Raw genomic sequence first — 17,448 nt, forward strand, 5'->3', positions numbered from 1 at the left:
GTCTAGTAAACCTCCTCCAAAAATTCACTTTCATAAAACACCCAGAGAATGGAAAACCTGTTCCATTCCTGTGGAGTAAGAGTACACCTAACTTGAACTCATATACCCACAGCATTTGGTGTAAATAGGTCATCCGACATTCAATACAAGGAACTGAATCTTCTGCCACATCGTAAATTGACTGTGTGCACAAGTGTGCTTGTTATCTAAAAACTCTACTTTCCATAATTCAGAATCTTTAGTATTGCTAACTTGCCTTTGTTATCTGCTATTCTGAGAAACCGATAATTTTAGAAACGCATTGCTGTGTTTTCAGTGATAGTGAAATTAATCCAGATAATCAAACTCCATTTCAATAATCTGTGTTCTCAGAAGTCCCTGCATTAGCTTTGATTTCTGGTTAAGACTGTGTATCTCTGCTTAGCAGAATAAAATACTATCCCCATCAGGATGTGAAGGGAATAGACAAGTTCAAAAGCACTTCATTATTTTTGATTACTTCATTTATCTAGACTTAGGTTCGCAGTTTCTGCTTTGTATAGAGCGTTACTGTTTGTTTTTAATAAGTACTATTACTTGTGTACAATCAAAATCAGAGGAGAACCTTTTTAAAAAAAAAAAGCACGCAACAAACAAAACACAAAAAACATCTGCAATACAACCATCACTTGCTAACATTGTGTGTTCAATTTGTTCATCCTGGAAGTGAGTCTGGTTTTGTCTTAATCCCCATTAAGCAGTTGTAAACCTTCATAATTTCCATCCAGGTCTGTAGTCTCCAAGGGTTGAACCTAAAGACGAATCTGCTGTAGTTCAGGTCTTCTGTGTAGCTGATCCTGTCTCATTAACCTAAAAGCATTAACGAGGCTACTAAGTCAAGTGTTGGCTTCCTACTGTTAGAGTAACAAGCTCTTTGATAGCTTGCTTACGAACTTTCATGCTGATCATAATTTTTGCAGCTTGATAGTCATCTCTCCTGCTGCAATACAATGCTCTGATTCAGGTCTGTTTTGTGTTATGTCCTGAAGTGTTTCACAGTGACTGTAAATACGGTCACTTCTTCTCTTCTTAGGATTACATCAGGGAAGTGGGTATTAGGAAACATTAGGTCTTGAAGAGTATTGCGGTAGTGGCTTCAATGCAAACTATAGTCAAGACAAAATTTCTTCTGATTGACTGAAAATGTATGCACAAATCCATCAGATGTAATTGGATGTCATACATGTTTTAGAAGGCATAATTTAGAACATGTGGATTTATTCTAGAAGGAGGAAGAACTTGAAGTGACAGTTAAGAATCAAACAACAACTAACTTGAAACAATATGCACAAATTTGAGGAAAGCTGGGTAAGCACAGGGTCCCTTGATACGTCAGTGGAGAACTACTTTTAAAAGAAAATGCCGGAATGCCATGTAGTGGCCTCACAACATAAAACTAGCTTTCTACTGTTGTCTGAAGTACTTCATACTCAAGTATGCAGAAGTCTGACAAGGTAATCCATATGTAGAATGTAAAATTCTGGTATAATTGAAAAAATACTGCTTATACTAAAGTAAGTATAGAAAATTTTTGAAGTACTGTTTATTTCTTTAACGTTTTTGCCATGGCACAACAAGACTGTTGTTCATATAGATTCACCTTGTTCAATATCCCAAATCATAGGTTGTTCTTTATAGGTGACTTCTCAGTCTGTGCCTCAGTAATGTGTGAAGTCATTAACAAATGTGCGTGAGTTGAATAAGATCCTTGAGAAAGCTTCATTTTTGAATTTCTAGGCTGAGTAAACAAGCTACCCACTCCTGATATGCACTTCTCTTTTAAGGTATATTGAGTTCGCTGCATGAAAACTAAAACATTTTAAAATGACTAATCTGAAAATCTTGGTCTAATGCGTAGTTGCGTGCTTGAAAGATTCAGTTCTTAATTAAGTCTAAGTAATTATCTTTTTCTTTCAGAATGGTAGCTGTGGTGATTTCAGTTCTTTATAAAAAGAAAAAGCAAGAGAGCAACTTAAATTTGGAAGGAACTGTTTTCTCCCTTAAGGCGAAACAGATAGTTCAGAAATGCCCTTTTCTTGTAGGAAGATTAACCACCCTCAGAGCTCTAAATTCCTACTCTCAGCTTTCCTGATGTAGTGGAGGATCAATTTGGTTCTTTCCTTTCCTAGGCTGTCTGCAGTAGAACTCTTCTGCGCATAGTTCTTAAGGAATGTCAGCTCCTTCCACCGAGTTCTTTAATGAGTTATACATGTTATCTGTTCAGTCAGGCATTAAGTTAAACTGCAGCTGGCTTTATCAATGCTTTTGAAGGGCTAACTTCTCTAGATACAACAGAGGGAAAGGGGGAGTGAGAGACCAGGTCATTTATTTTAAAGGTCAGTATTTGACAATGGTAACAAAGAAAGGGCTTAGAGGTTGCTTTTTTTATTTAAGAGAATGTCATATCGTCATCAAATACGGATTCCCAGTGTTGGTTCCATTAGCATGCATGTTGAGTTGAAAATCATTACATATTTTGACAGAAGATTGCATTTCAGTATAGCTTCTAAAACAAAGAGCTTTTAATAATAATTTAAAATTTGGTTGATATTATGCTGTAACCATGTACAAGTATTTATGCTTATATAAAAAAAAACCCTACAAACAAACTTCTTCAAATAAAAACTAGATTTGTGGCTGACTTAGATGCATCAAGGTTTGTATGGTGGCACTAATAAGACTAGGAAATGAGGTACAACTGTATCAGTGCTGTGTTGTAGTAGAATTATGTGGCTTTTGTGACATGCTGCAAAGCAACAACTTCTCAAATATACTATGTCCAGAATCTTCCACTGTATACAGAGAAACATGCAGCAGAGTAATCTACTTTAAAGGTTGAGTGGGTGAAGTCCTAATGGCTTCTAAGCATTTTCAGCATCATCACAGTTCACTAAAAATTAATTCTTGCCGTCTGACATGGGTTTGTCTGACATGAGCTTTTTGGCTTTCTATGCCTTCAGACATGTCTTATTCCTATTTTCCTTAATGGGATTTCTGAGTTTTTCTAGTTTGTGTTGTTTTTCTAACTTTTTTTTCATTATTTATATCATTCTAGTGCAGGGCACTCCTGATCTGCAACTGTTCTGGTCTTCGAAAATATTTTATGAGAATAAAATGTTAACATGTAGTCATTTCCATCAGAAGAATTTCTTAATTTGAATTCTTTACCATTTTCAAAAACTAACAAATTAGTAGCTTACAACTTAGAATCATAACTGTGAATTAGTAGCTCAAATGCAAGGAAGTGCTAAAATTATTAGATACTTTACTACAAGAGGATTTTCTAACTTTGTTGCACAGAAGTATTTGCAGATCAGCATTGCTGAATACTAGAGAGATTTTACATATTTTATTCATCATATCCTCAGTTGCACTTTTGTATCGCTGCAGTAAAACTCTGTGCATCAAACAAATTACTTTCATGTAGGAGATGTGGTGTACTGTAGTTACTCCTTCTGTTTTTACGCATAAATGCAAACTGAGTGAATCTTTTTTCCATGAGTGCTAATTGTCAAAAGATTCTTAGTGACAGATGTTCAAAAGAGGAAACTATTTTCTTTGTAGTCTTCAGCAGCAGTTCCTACAAGTAAGAGCCAATACAGTGGTTCTGCCATGCATTATTCTCTGTATAAAGATTTCAAAATACCATGTTAAGTTGTTTCCAGGTAACGATTAAAAATCTCATTAATATTTTCTTATTAAAAGCAGCTAGTTTTTTAGTTTTGCATGGGAATAAAGTAAATATTAGATAAGCTATTTAGACGAGTTTAACACTTTAGTATGGTAGCTGTTCTGTGTTCATCTCTTCTAGTTAAGCATAAGAATCATTGTTTTTGGTGACTGTATATTTAAGTGTGATTAGACTAATCTAAGAATTAATGAAATACATGTAGTTACCTGGTAATTCCTTAAATAGGTTCCCTTAGATACTCTAACTGTAAATGTCTATATAAAGAGCATTTACCACATATTTTGCAAATGTACTGGGTTTTAAAATTTGAAACCACGTTATACACATGACCCAGACATAAAAACTCATGAAATTCCAGAGCAAACAAAGCATTATTGGCCATTTTTGGTGAAAATATTAGGACACGAGAAACACGTAACAGTGGCCAGGGGAGTGGGAAGATAGGGCAGGTGGTAATGGCAGCTAGAATTACATATTTTTTAATCTCTAAAGCTGACTCTAGATCACTGAAAGTGTTGTATAGTCTAGAGTCACTGGAAAATTTTAAGAATAATGGTGCAGGTGCATTTTTGTTGCAGGCTTCTCTGTAAGTACTATATGAGAGCTGCATATTTTGCCTTTTTTTTTTGGTATGTGTCTGGCGCACCTCTTAAATGTGTTCAACTAAATTAAAAATCTTAATTCTAGGATATGCCCCAAAATCCACTATTTTTAAATAGAGGTTTAAAATGAGATTATATTAGTAGTAAAATAAAATACGTTTCAAGTTCTGCCGTTTAAGCTGCTAAAATTTCAGGGTATGATTTTATTTTCAAACAAAATCTGTAGTCTCAGTGGGACGGTACATTCACTTCATGGTTTAAACTTTGCTACATGAAGACAGCTTCCTCTGCTGCCAGCATGTGTTTGCTTCATTTGGATCTGTCCTCTGATTGCCCATGTACTCCCCTTGCCCCAAAAAATCAAAGTGTTTGACTGTATCAGCTGATTGTGAGAGTGGGGAAGAAATAATAAGCATTTCCCATTAATATGCAAAGTTAAAACCAAGAAGGAAAAAAAAAAACAAACCCTACAGCGAGTCCTTGTCAGACAGCTTGAAAATTTTGATTTAGCTAATTTAAGGCCAATAAAACTATGGAAAACATTCACCAGTTTGCTTTCAGACCAACTCTGCTGCATGTGTTCATAAGTTCCATAAAGACTGCATGCTTTCTGTTTAATACAAACTGTATATTTTTTTTCACACCCATCCTTGCTTTTTATATTTTATTTTTGTTTCCCTTGCCTTGGTTGGATGCCTGTGTGTGTTTAATCCAAATCCCTGTCCAGTCCTGGAGTTTGAACTACGGAAAGCCAAGGAGACCATACAGGCCCTCCGAGCCAACCTGACTCAGGCTGCAGGTGGTGTACATAAACCTTTTCTTAAGTCTCTACTTTGAACAATGTAGAAGTAGTTGAGCTCATCCTGTGTGAAAGAGTAAAACGTAGTTACTTTTTTTTCCTCCCCAGAAAATGAAGTTCCTTTGCAGGAACGAAAAAATTATAAATCAAGTCCTGAAATTCAGGTAGGTGGCTGGTGGTAACTGAGCTTTGCATGGACTTTAAGATGGATATGCTTCCGTAGTTGGAAGGAAGATGAACCAAAGATATAGCGTGTTGTTTTCTTTTTTCCAGGAGCCAATCAGACCTCTTGAAAAAAGAGCTCTAAACTTCCTAGTTAATGAATTTTTATTGAAAAATAGTTACAAGCTTACATCAATAACATTTTCAGATGAAAACCACGATCAGGTAAAGTTTTCTTGTATGTATTTACATGCCTGCTTTCTATATTCTGATCTCGTCATAAACTCAAGTGAACTTAAATGATATTTCCTATTTATGTTGTTCGCTTTATACATAGGAGTATTCTAGGAGTTAAATATGTTAGTTAGCATTTTCGTACATAAAGCATGGTTTGAAAACACAGCACTTTGAGAAATATTTTCCCAAAATTTGTAGGAAGGGGACAGAATGCTTGCATTCTTCAAAGGACACAAAACAAGAAGAAAAATAATGTTAGTTATAAGTAGATAGAAACTTTCCTGGCTTCTGATGGACTCCCTTTCAGTTAAACTAAAGGATCTGGATGTAATAGATTTTGAACATAATATTTTCCTTAAATCATGCTCAGTTGATTTGAAATCAGGATATGAAATATTCTCATTAATTGTCATCTCCTGGGCCTAGATATGTGTACGAGTATATTTAACTATACTGTGGCATTTAATACGGTCTTGGAGAAGCTCTCAGTAATAAGGTGTTGTCTTAGATATTTCCAAACATAGCTGTGCTTTGCATTTTTTTAAAGATGATCAGTTTTATGCCTCTATTGTTCTTATTTCTAAAAAGTAAATATAAACAGGCTACAATGAACATATAGAACACACTTTTTTTTCTAGATTATTAACATAATTCTTTCAGAAAATAATCTTTCCTTGAATAGGTGTGTGTAACCTGAGTATGGGAAAATATAGTGAAAATTGTGAACAGTAAGAAAAAAGTAAAAAAAAAATTTAAAATCACAACTCCTGTATAATTGTGCACATGCCTATTTATATATATGGACATGGAATAATCTTGTAGTAATAGGATGGTAACAAGTCAGTGAGAAAAGGAAGGACATATAGTAATGGTTTGAGACAGGAGGCCCTAGTACTGTTTAGAACTCTACACAATTAATAGACTTATGTCCAGATTTCACTGAGAATACGCACTGCATCCGTCAGTCATCTACAGAGCTATTTGACTGTCTGCTTCTGGAAAATTACAGCTGTACTTGTGAATGAGATGGGAACAAAATGATACCTCCTATCAGTGGAAAGCCTTCTGTCAACTCCACCAGTTTCTGCTAGAATTTGATCAACGTTACATCTGATTCTAGAAAGTGTTCACATCCTAGGAAAAAAATAAATTGTGATCTATGTGTTTTTGGAAGTTCTTCTCTTTAGTACATTACCTAGAGCTGCCTTTAGGGTGAAAATGCTTTGAGTCATAATACAAAGCCTTTTTCTATTTCCGTTTCTTGTGATCTGATTTAAGCTTTCTCGTGCTTTACTACAGTGCAATCTTGATGCGATTATTTTGCTGTTGTATGACCTGCAGTCAAATGAGGAAGAGAAATGAAAATAAAAGGAAGTGTATTGTATGCTTTAGTTTCTCTTATTCCTTTGAAGGATTTTGAACTTTGGGATGATGTAGGATTGAATATTCCAAAACCTCCTGACCTGTTACAACTCTATCGTGACTTTGGAAACCATCATGTTGCTGCAAGAGATGTGGTGGATGTATCAGTCGGTGTAGATGATGATGAGTTAGAGGCTGCTACTCCTATCCTTGGGGGCGTCCCTGTGTTTGAAACAACACCACCGTCAATAGAAGTAAGAGCTAGTACAGAAGAAATGTTTCAGCTGTTGCAGTGTTACTTAACATTATTGTACTAAACTTTTGTTTTTCTTTTGTGTTTAGCAATGTTTAATAGTGCAAAAGTTAGAAGATCAAATTAGTGTGTTAAACAGTGAGAAATGGTCTTTGATGGAACAAATCCAAAGACTTGAGAGGTATGTACTTACCAATCTGCTTGACTGCTGATAAATGTTGGAATAACTTCTCAATGTTTTTCTAGCACATATATGAAAACATAGATACTTATAAAATTGCCATGAGTTTTTCAAATTAGGGCAGTCTGTCCTTTTTAATATGTGGTATTTGATTTAGAAAAAGGAAGAGATTTCACACTGGCTATTTCTGTTTTGTTATGTACATAGTTTGATTTTGCAATCAGTTTTGTTCTTTCAGTGTAACTTCTATATTTACTTCTTTGAAAAGAGATTCAGTTCTGATGTGTTTCATGTAGGTTTTCTCTTCAGTCAGCTTTATTTCATTCCTAAGTACTATGGTGCGTACAGCTTGCAAACACTGTTAGGAGGATGTTTGGTTTAATGACTTAGTTTAACAGTTTTTCTTTCTACGGAGTAGAAAGAAATTTCTACACTAGTAGAAATGACAATAACTTCAACAATAACAAACAAGACACTTTAAAAGTTTGATCAAAACATATGATTCTGTAAGCTATAAGATATCACTCCTCTTAAGAGATGCACCAATACAACACATGGACAAGTGCATAATTAAGTGGCTTTATTGACTTGGATAGTTACTATTTCAAAGCCAGGTGGGATAGTACATATTAATTCACCACTGCCCAGATAGAGTTCTGTCGCATCCCGGACAGAGTTCCATCTCTTCACAATTTGTGTGTCAGTGCTCAGATTTCAGCCAGAGGTAGAAAACACTGTTGTTATTCACTTATTTCATTGATTTGCTCACTCTGAGTGCAACGTTTTTTCTACTAATTATTGATGAAAGAACTCTGTTAAATCAGTGCTCGTTTGAACAGCTTGTGTTATGTAATTTATTTCTGTCAAAGTAATTTTTGAACATACTGAATTTGAAGAGGGAGCTCTTCAGCGTGTTGTCCTTATTTCTGTGGAACAGTCTTGTAATTCCAAGAACCTTCTCATGAAAGCTACAAAAATATTTCGTTCTTTGCTTTTCCTTTTTTAGTGAAATAGATTTTCTCAAGAATGAAAACTTCGCTGTGTCAACAGTTTATGGTGTATCTCCCCATCCTTCTTTAAAACAAGTGCCTCTCTCAGTCTCAGAGGACAATGGACGGTACTTGGATATGAAGAGTTCTGAGAATGACAATAAACATGGAAACACTGAGGAAACAAGCCTTTCTTTATCAGCTGAAGTGGATTCAAGGACTTCTAAAGATGATATGCTAAATTCTGTGCCCTGTAAAGAAACAGAGAAACTGTCCTCTTGTGCTTCATCAACTAAAGCTACAGTCCACTTTGACAAACCTAATAGGTTAGTGATAAGTTTTAAACTGGAATGCTTTAATTAAAATTTCTTGTAAAGTGGATAGGTATTTTTCTTACAGTAAAATTCTGTGGAATTCATTTGTGTTTTGAATGCAAATAAAAGGCTTAACATACCTCTAGGCTACAGTGCTGATATTTTCATATTGTTCCTGATCTTTTTAGGAGGAGTACATTTGACAAACATACATTTTTAGTATTAAGTTTAAGGATTCCTTTTGATTTCCTACTTTTTTTCTAAAATCAGTCCAATTCCTTGCAACAAGAAGCTAAAATCAAAATGCTGAATGGGAAGACCGGATATTTCCATTTTCTTTTGAGTTTTCATTTCATAATGAAATCACTTCTGCTTGAAGAGTGGTTTGGAAATTTTTTACTGTTCATACGTAGATGTGTATTAGTCTCTTAAAAATACCTAAGAGAGCTGTATGATTTTTGTTTTTATAATCAAAAAGGGTATCTGATGAAATTCTGCTTTTTGAGTTTTGAATTTGGGTCAAGCCTTCACTGGATAACTATGGTTCTTTTAATTAAAATAGTGTTCATGTTGTGTTATTATGTGGAGATGAGTTTGTATGCCTCAGTGTTCTTGAGAAAACCTCTTTTTAAGTCTTGTAGTGAAGAGAGGAAGTAATGTGTTCATTAAGTGATAAACCACTGGGTAGCCATCAGAAGTAGCACAGACCACAAACTTAATGAGATTATGTACAACTTCTAAAATTACTGTTGTAGACAAAGATGCCCAAGTAGCTCCTCTTATGGTCTTACCATTGCAATTCCTAAGGGAGCAGGTAGCCATTCTGCTTTGTATTTTGTCAGTTCCCTTGAGATTCTTTTGCTGGTGTTCATACAGTAGCATGTTTCTAGACTTATTTTCCATCTGAAAATACCAAGTAAAAATCTGTGTGATATTCTGTGCAGATGGAAATCAATACAAGCTGGAGGGAGGGAGGGAGAAGAAAAGAAAGAGTTGTTACCTGTGCTAGTAATTAACTTCTCTTGTAGACCCTAAGGTGCCTGTTTTGCATGAATTTTTCTGAATTTGTTGCACTAAGTCTTAGGGGCACATAAATTTTTTCATTGATATTAATTTTAGAACAAAACAGAAGGAAAGATTTCTGAATACAGCACCTTAGAGTCTTACTACAAATCTCTTCTGGTTAAATATACTAGAGTTTAACAGGAAAGTAGAACTTGGCTTAGATTTTTCTGGAAAATTTGCAGTGATTCCATTTAAACTTTTCAGATCGGGGCGGGGGGAAGGCCAGTTCTTTCATATCCTACCTCAATATCTAGACTATGTAATATTAAAAACTTATAGTTGTCATACATGGATTGCTGTAAACTTGTCTACCTACTTTCATCAGTGACTTGCTGCAAGTTTCATTTTACTCAGAGTAATTGAGAGCTCTGGGAGGCATGAAGTGCATCAATATTAGATTGATGGTTTGGGGATAGTGAAGATGGTATTGAAATAGGATGAGATTGAGTGGGGTAGGAACTGTGAGTATTTCCAGTGGGATTTATGACGGTAGTCTCTAGAAAAACATAATTTCTTTTGCTGCTCACGTCCATGGATTTATTTGTAAAGTAGTTGAATACCCATTGAGTTAACTGACTTCAGAAGTCCCCTCAAATGCTGATCACTGCAGAAATAAGTGATACATATGTAATATGTACCTATGTTTGTGCTGAATTTTTGACTTAGCGTGTCAGCGAAGGGTCAAAGGAAACCATATTTGATACAGTGTTTTATAGATCCATATCACTAAATTTTCTTCCTGGATTATGCGCTTGGTTTGTAATAGTACAGTAATTTTTTAAATGAAAAATTGTATTCTTTGTTAAGTATTTTGAGGTCTGTGGGAGAAGCAGCACCATAGTACTGCTTTTTATTTATCTCTTTCAGTCCCGGGTTGATTATTTGTAGAAGACAATTCAGTATATATTTAAGAGACATTAAAAGCTAAGACTCTATCCTGAAAGGCACGATTGTTACTGCTGTAGCTGGGGAGCGTATTCTTGGCATAAGTCTTGCCCAGATGGGAAGAGAGGATAGAAGAGCGAGCGAGCCGGCTCTGTGGCTGCACCCAGAGCAGGTGTGCACAGGAGCCTGCAGATGGGGGACATGGCCGTCCCTGGAAAAGTGCCTCTTCTTACAGATTGCTAGTAGGATACACCAGCAGCAGTCTGACAAGACTGCACCGCATGTTTTTATTCAACTCATTGGAGGTGTTTGGTAGTTTGTACCATATACAAGATGGTTTTTGTATTATAGCAGTCACTCTTGGCTGTTTCAGTAAACTGGCTCTTTTGTCCCAGTGTTGTATGAAGTAGAATAGTAGTTCCTGGGTTTTGTATTTGTTGTATTGTCACTACTAGTATCTGTTGGTCCTTCAAAAGACTTGCCACTGACTTGTGTACAAACGACCTGGGTCTGTCATCATTTCTGTCCATCAAGGATTTTACTAGAATTTATCAAGGAGAAGCTTTCTTGACTCTAAATATAACCAGCAATCGTAATGGGATCCACACTGCCCAGAGCTTGCTGTTAATTAACCCACAGGGAAATTCAGTGACATATTGTCATTGTTTTCAGTCTGCAAAATGGGGATAGAACTTTGCCCTTATGTAGGATTTTAATTAAGGTTTCGAGTGGGGAAGGAAGAATCTGATATTCCATGGAACGAACGCCAAGGTAAAGGGCATCTGGGGCAAAGGGCTGACCAAGGCTTTGCCACTCTCTTAATGTTAAGATGCTGCTTTGCAACATTTGTTCCTGTTCTCCCAGTGTAAATAAAGCTTAAAGCCTTGAGCAGAACCTGTAAGTTATTTTTTAAGTGAACCCTTTCACAAAACCAAGCTGATTGGAATTAAGACAAACTTTCTTCATTAAAATTTTAAATGTGTGTTAAAAACCCATACTGTCAAGAAAGAAACTTGATTTTAAGTAACAAACATAAATTTTTATTTATCATATTTTGTAAATAGTCAGAAGAGGAAAACTACTATGGTATATTTATCTGTATCCTTCTGGATTAGTTTAAACTTAGATGCTTAATGTTTTGGTGTTTTTTTTTTTTTTTTTTTTTAATTAGAAAAGGGTGAGTGATAATGTATTTACTATACATATAATTGCATGTGTGTAGGATTTTGCATGCTCAGGTGCACAAAATAGCATTTTTAAGGATTGAAAGCTGATACCACTTTCCACATAGGAAATAGGAATTACCTCCTCCCTTAGACTCACGGATGTGTCATTAGAGGATTCAAACAGCAGATGATAATATAGGGCGAGATGCTTCATGTGCATGTTTTGGAAGACAAATGTTCTTTTTCTCTGCAAGCATAGTGCTTGAGACAGTGTTAGATTAGCATCTAAATACAGGCATCAGATAAGGCACAGGGAGTTGTCATTACTGGGAAAAATAGGATGCTGCTTCTGCTGACACTTGCCTGCTTTATGGAATGGTCAGTCCAGTAATTGTCTTCTGAGAACATTTATGCCATATTATGTTCCTTGGGCAAGGTTGTTTTCAGACTCTTATCAGGGTTTGATTTGTATGGTTAAGGCAGTGTTGGCTGGTGCTGTGCATGGCCATGAGGCAGTGTTTCTATAGATACAAATCTATATGGGTGATTAGGCAGCAGTTCAATATTCGTTCTGAGGTTCTTGCAATACATTTGAATCCAGCATTTAGGTTCTGAAGTGGCAGTTGAACAATCTCCATTTAACCCTGAAGCTTGTGACTGCTCAAATGTTTTTATGCAACATAGAAAATCAGAGCATTAAGCAAAAATACTGTTTCTTGTTATTTCTCCTCCCCCTCTACCGGTTTGCATAATTCTGTGCTTCCTCTTGTATTGCTAAAGCTTTGATTTCTTCATGCTTTAGTTCTATTTTTGTCTCTGCAGCAGTTTGAAAGATGTTACATTTTTCGGAACTGAAAGTAACTTCTTAATTAGGATACCCACTTTTTTTCTTACTATAAACTAAGCACCCTAAAAGTCAAAGATAATTTTGAACAAAACCTTCTGCAGCATTCTTCACTTAAAACATGTATTCTGAATGTCATTTTACCTAGCTGGTTAGACCAGAGTGAAAGGACTTGTTCAGTCACCTTTCTGATCTATGCTTTTTTTCCCCTCTCCCTTTTTGATGGTATTTCAGGAAATTGTCACCAGCTTTCCATCAAGCACTACTATCCTTCTGTCGGATGTCAGCAGACAGCCGTTTGGGATCAGAGGTATATTTCCCAGTTGACATAAACTAGAAGATCCTTTATTCTGCATGGCAGCAGTAGTTAAACAAGCAATAATTGCTTTGAAACCAGACTTGTTAACATATATGGAGAGATAGGTTTATGTGCATGAAACTTAAGAAATAAGAACATGATTTCAGATTTTAGCTTAAATATGCAACCTAGTGACAGGTGTGTAATTACTGGGAAATTTTGAAACCTGTACAACTGGATTCATGCTTATGAAGTTACTGCCAGATCAAAAACTTGGGGCTTCATGTGTGTGAGTAAATTCAATATTTTTCTGGTAAGTGATCAGCCTGCTGCAGTTCTTATTATTCCTTTGAAAGGATATTTTTCTGTTGCTGTGCTTTATTTAAAAAAAAAAAAAGGCAAACAAACAACTTGATTTTTTAGGTGTCTCGGATTGCAGACAGTGAAAAAAGTGTCATGTTAATGTTGGGACGCTGCCTGCCTCATATTGTTCCTAATGTGCTGCTTGCAAAGCGAGAGGTAAGGAACCCTGACATTTTACCTTTTCTTTCTACCAGGATGCTTTCTTGTTCATTTTGAAGATGTAATGTCTAATTTCATGAAAGTCTGTTACTTCCAATCATGTTCTTACTTTTGTGCATGCATCTCTGCTCCTAGAAAATGGTTTTACACCTCTGTCAGGTGAGTTCAGTAAACGTGTATGGTATCCTAATATTTCTTCCTTTGCTTAAAGCACCCTTTAGCATTCAGCAAGACTGTTACTGTAGGTCCGTCTGTGGTAGCACGAATGTTTCTGTTGAAGACAAGGGCTAACGTCTGTTATAAAGATCAGAAGATATAAGTTCAAACATTAGATTTGTTTTATCTATCAGTTTTAGTAAGGATTAATGTTCAGGTTCTTTTCTAGCATTTTGTACTTCAACAAAAAATGTATTTTACTGCCTTTCCTAGAAGCTCTTTGTATCAGCCAAGACAAAGTTCATAAAAAACACTCATTCATAAGAAAATTAGAAATCATGTATTTTCCTTAAATTTAAAATGAAGCTGAACAAAATTGTACGAATGTAATGTGCATTTTGAATGTAAATGATGTTTTGCATAGTCATTCATACTAAATAACATAGGAAAAGAAGGCTGTGATTGAAGATGGAAAAAAAATACTTTATTTGTATTGCTTTGTTGTAAATATTGCACATTACCAAATGTGTAAAAAATAAAAATAAAATATGTCAAACAAAAATTCAGTAGCTTTATAGCTGACAACGAGATAAAGGGTTTAAAGCAGCATGCCGTGTTGAGTAAGTTTTAGTCCTGTTGAGGGGACCTACAGTATGGTAAATTAGTAGTACGTTTTGCATACATTCACTTTAAGGCTTTCAATAATCCTTAAGAAATTTGTACTGATCCTGTAGTCTAAAATTTTATAAGATACAAGTCATTATCAGCAGTTGGCATGGTGAGTTTGAGATGTACCAGATTTTGAAGGTCTCTCTCTTTATGAAAAGTGGTTGGTTTTTTTCCTGCGGGGATGGCAGTGTTAACTGGGTGCTCTGGAAATGGCTCCGTTAATAGTCTTTCAGAATAATTCTGTAAATGTTCCTGGATCAGTGCTTAATTTCTGATTTCTTGTTTGTTCCTTTCCTTCCCTCTGCTTGGCAGGATGTGGTATTTTTGCTTCTTTTCACAGCTTGTAGCATAATCTGTGTAATGCATTTAATATTTTTGTGACCTTTTAGGCTGTTTCCTACTTATTTTGTTTTACAGGTGAAGTTACATTTGGTTATATGTATATTTGCCTTAAATGAATCAACTGTTTCAATTTGATAGAAAAAGCCACAAGTGAGAATTGTGTAACTGGATTGCATGGGATACTCAGCATTCTGTGAATTGCAATTTGCTTTAAAAATAGGTTTTCTCAGTTGCCACCCATTGCTTATAACTATTCTAATGTTCTTTCAGGTGTAATCATGGAATTTGAAGGAAAACTTGGGTAGACCATCTGTTAGTATTCATTAATATCAGTATTACAAAAAGCTAACCTACTAACTAGGCTTTCTTCACCAAGGTCCAACTTTGGATGTTGTCCAAAAACAACCTTATTGTGAGACAGTCTTAGCACAATTTTACAGAGAAGAGGTATGAAAATATACCAAAAAATCACTGATTTCAGAAAGATTCTTAACAGGTTCGGGTTATAAGGCGAAGTGATCACCAGTCTTCTCTGAAAAGATACAGTGGTATTATTTAGATCTTACACTGTCAGTGTGTTAGACATGAGAATTAAACACAATTTTGTGATGACTCCCTAAAGTTCCTATTGTTCTTTAAGCATCCATCATTTTGGAACTGGTTGCAAAATCTTGAACTGAAAATGTTGTGCTATACATTTTCATTTTGGAGAAACTGGATCTGTGGAGGTTGCCAGTCCCTCAGTAGGTATTGTCCTTAACCAGAGATGCAGAAGCCATTTCACCAATGTTTTTAACCCCCTTAAGGTCAGTAGCAGCCTGCCTGACTTGGTGATAAGTTGTCCAGTAAATACTACACTTGGCAGCTGAGCAACCAGTTATGTTATTTTTGTGTATTGATGCAGCTTTAATTGTCCTTCAATGTCTGTAGTTTACATTCCGATAGAAGATAAGAAAGAAGGAAAAATGCAGTATTGAGTAGAGTGGCTGAGATATCATTTTAGTTGTTTCCAAAAGAGCAGTTCAACTGGGTAAAATCAGTGACGCATAATATAGGATAATTGCCTGAAAGCAATTCTTAGTCATTAAAATTCCATGTATCAACATATAAATGTAATTTAGTTTTTATCCTAAGTGTCTAATTTATCCTAACTGCTTGAAAACATGTATGTCAGTGTTTAGATTTGTATGTGAATGCATTCACAAACAAAGGAGATAGTGCAAGTCAAATAGTAATTAGAATGAAAAGTAACAAAATGCTAAAAGCCTAGTCTTAGGAAAAAAAAAAAACACAACAAACAAACAAAACCCAAACAAACAAAACACCAAACCGCCACCAACAAAACAATACATCTTTGGCTGGATGTGCAGTCTGTGTGTTTACCACTTTAAATTTTAAATGTGTTTTAGTTTAAAGAAAAAAGAATCTGCCACTTTCTAATTGTCAAGAGGTGTACAATAAAAATATTCCTTTGGCTATACTGTAATTAGAGAAAAGCAATCTTTAAAAAAAATTGTGATAACTAATCAGTGCAATACTGATTTCTTATCCTTCATGAGATGTAAAAATTAATATCTTTTTGTCAAGTAAAGGAATAACCTTCTTCGTATGTACAACTTCCATGCTCTGCAGCTATGTATTCCTCTAGCAGAGTTTTAGCCAGAGTAAACTTTGTGGTTACTAGCAGGATCTTGTTACTCTTGTTCTTAATCAAGAAACATTTTTCCTTAATTATTTGTTCCTTTCATCTCCCCTGTTGTTTTGAGGTTAGTTTCTGTAACTTTATTTTGTGTTATGCAAACTTAAAATCATGATAGTAATGGTTTATTAAGTCTGCATCACTACATTTTTATACTGATGAACTGTTTACTTATATAGAGTAAAATATGTTAAGAATAGAGTTTTGCTTTTATTTCTTTGTAAAGCTGAAGCAAAGATAATGTTGAATCTGCAGACTCTGAATGGGTGCCATTCTTGACTGTGCTAGAAGAAAATAATGCAGTAGATTTAGAATTGTCCACGTTAACATGTATTAACTACACACAGACATCACCAATGCACTTTCATTCTCTGACATGTTTGGTAGGTAGCTGTCTCTTAGAACACAGTAGAGCTGAATATCTTATTACAGATTTTAATTTCAGTCTTACACTCTAAAAGCCATAAAATACTGGCTTTGTTAAAAAAATTAATATCCTGTCAGAGCTTGGCAGGGTATTTAAGTGGCTGTGTCAAGCAGATGTCATTCTGGCTGGATATGGATAAAGGTATAGAAGTTTAAGTTTCTGGGCATGAAAATTGTCAGCCATCAGATCTTCTAAATGGCTGTTTCTATTTCACAGAATAGGGGAGAATAGAAAAATTTAAATGAACAATCAAAATAATTTGTTACTCTGTAAAACTTAGCAGACAGTAGGCTTCTATAGATCGTGTTTCTGAAAAATAGAGATACTGTTGACCACAGCCTGTTTGGTGCTGCTTTTCTGGTCTGCATGGGGTCTTGGTTTGGAGTTGGGGGGGGAGGTTTTTTGGGGGATGGGTTCCCCCACACACATAAGAGAGACATAACTCGTTTGTAATTTAAGTCCTTCAGTTGCCTTCTCTGCATATGAGGGACTAATGTAGTTTTCTTAGAGTGAAACAGCTCAATCTCACAGAGTATCCTTTTCGTCTCTAGCCTGAAAGCTGATGTCTTCCAACACCATGCCTTATAACATGTTTCGTGCATGCAGGGAGTTGAATTCAGTGTTTATGAATTGAATTGCCAATTGGCACTAGTTTCGTCACAGTAGGCTTATATGCAGGTTTCCAAATACATACAAACAAAGATGTACAAAGTTTTCTTCACACCCCTGTCTGCATCGATTCTTTA

The 17,448-nt window shown here is 35.4% G+C and overlaps 1 protein-coding gene across 3 annotated transcripts in view; it reads left to right on the forward strand.

Moving 5' to 3' along the window:
- Window positions 1-17,448, forward strand: part of RELCH (RAB11 binding and LisH domain, coiled-coil and HEAT repeat containing) — a 79,874-nt gene that overhangs the window by 19,581 nt on the left and 42,845 nt on the right. For all 3 annotated transcript variants that reach the window (XM_082044066.1, XM_082044067.1, XM_082044068.1), the window contains exons 3-10: window positions 5,060-5,131; window positions 5,240-5,295; window positions 5,405-5,518; window positions 6,943-7,146; window positions 7,235-7,326; window positions 8,333-8,641; window positions 12,824-12,899; window positions 13,311-13,406. In XM_082044066.1, the coding sequence (XP_081900192.1) occupies window positions 5,060-5,131; window positions 5,240-5,295; window positions 5,405-5,518; window positions 6,943-7,146; window positions 7,235-7,326; window positions 8,333-8,641; window positions 12,824-12,899; window positions 13,311-13,406 (1,019 nt within the window). The remainder of the gene's footprint in view (window positions 1-5,059; window positions 5,132-5,239; window positions 5,296-5,404; window positions 5,519-6,942; window positions 7,147-7,234; window positions 7,327-8,332; window positions 8,642-12,823; window positions 12,900-13,310; window positions 13,407-17,448) is intronic.

The sequence above is a fragment of the Streptopelia decaocto genome (assembly GCF_964273445.1).
Source record: "Streptopelia decaocto genome assembly, chromosome: 2".
NCBI classification, from domain to species: Eukaryota; Metazoa; Chordata; class Aves; order Columbiformes; family Columbidae; genus Streptopelia; species Streptopelia decaocto.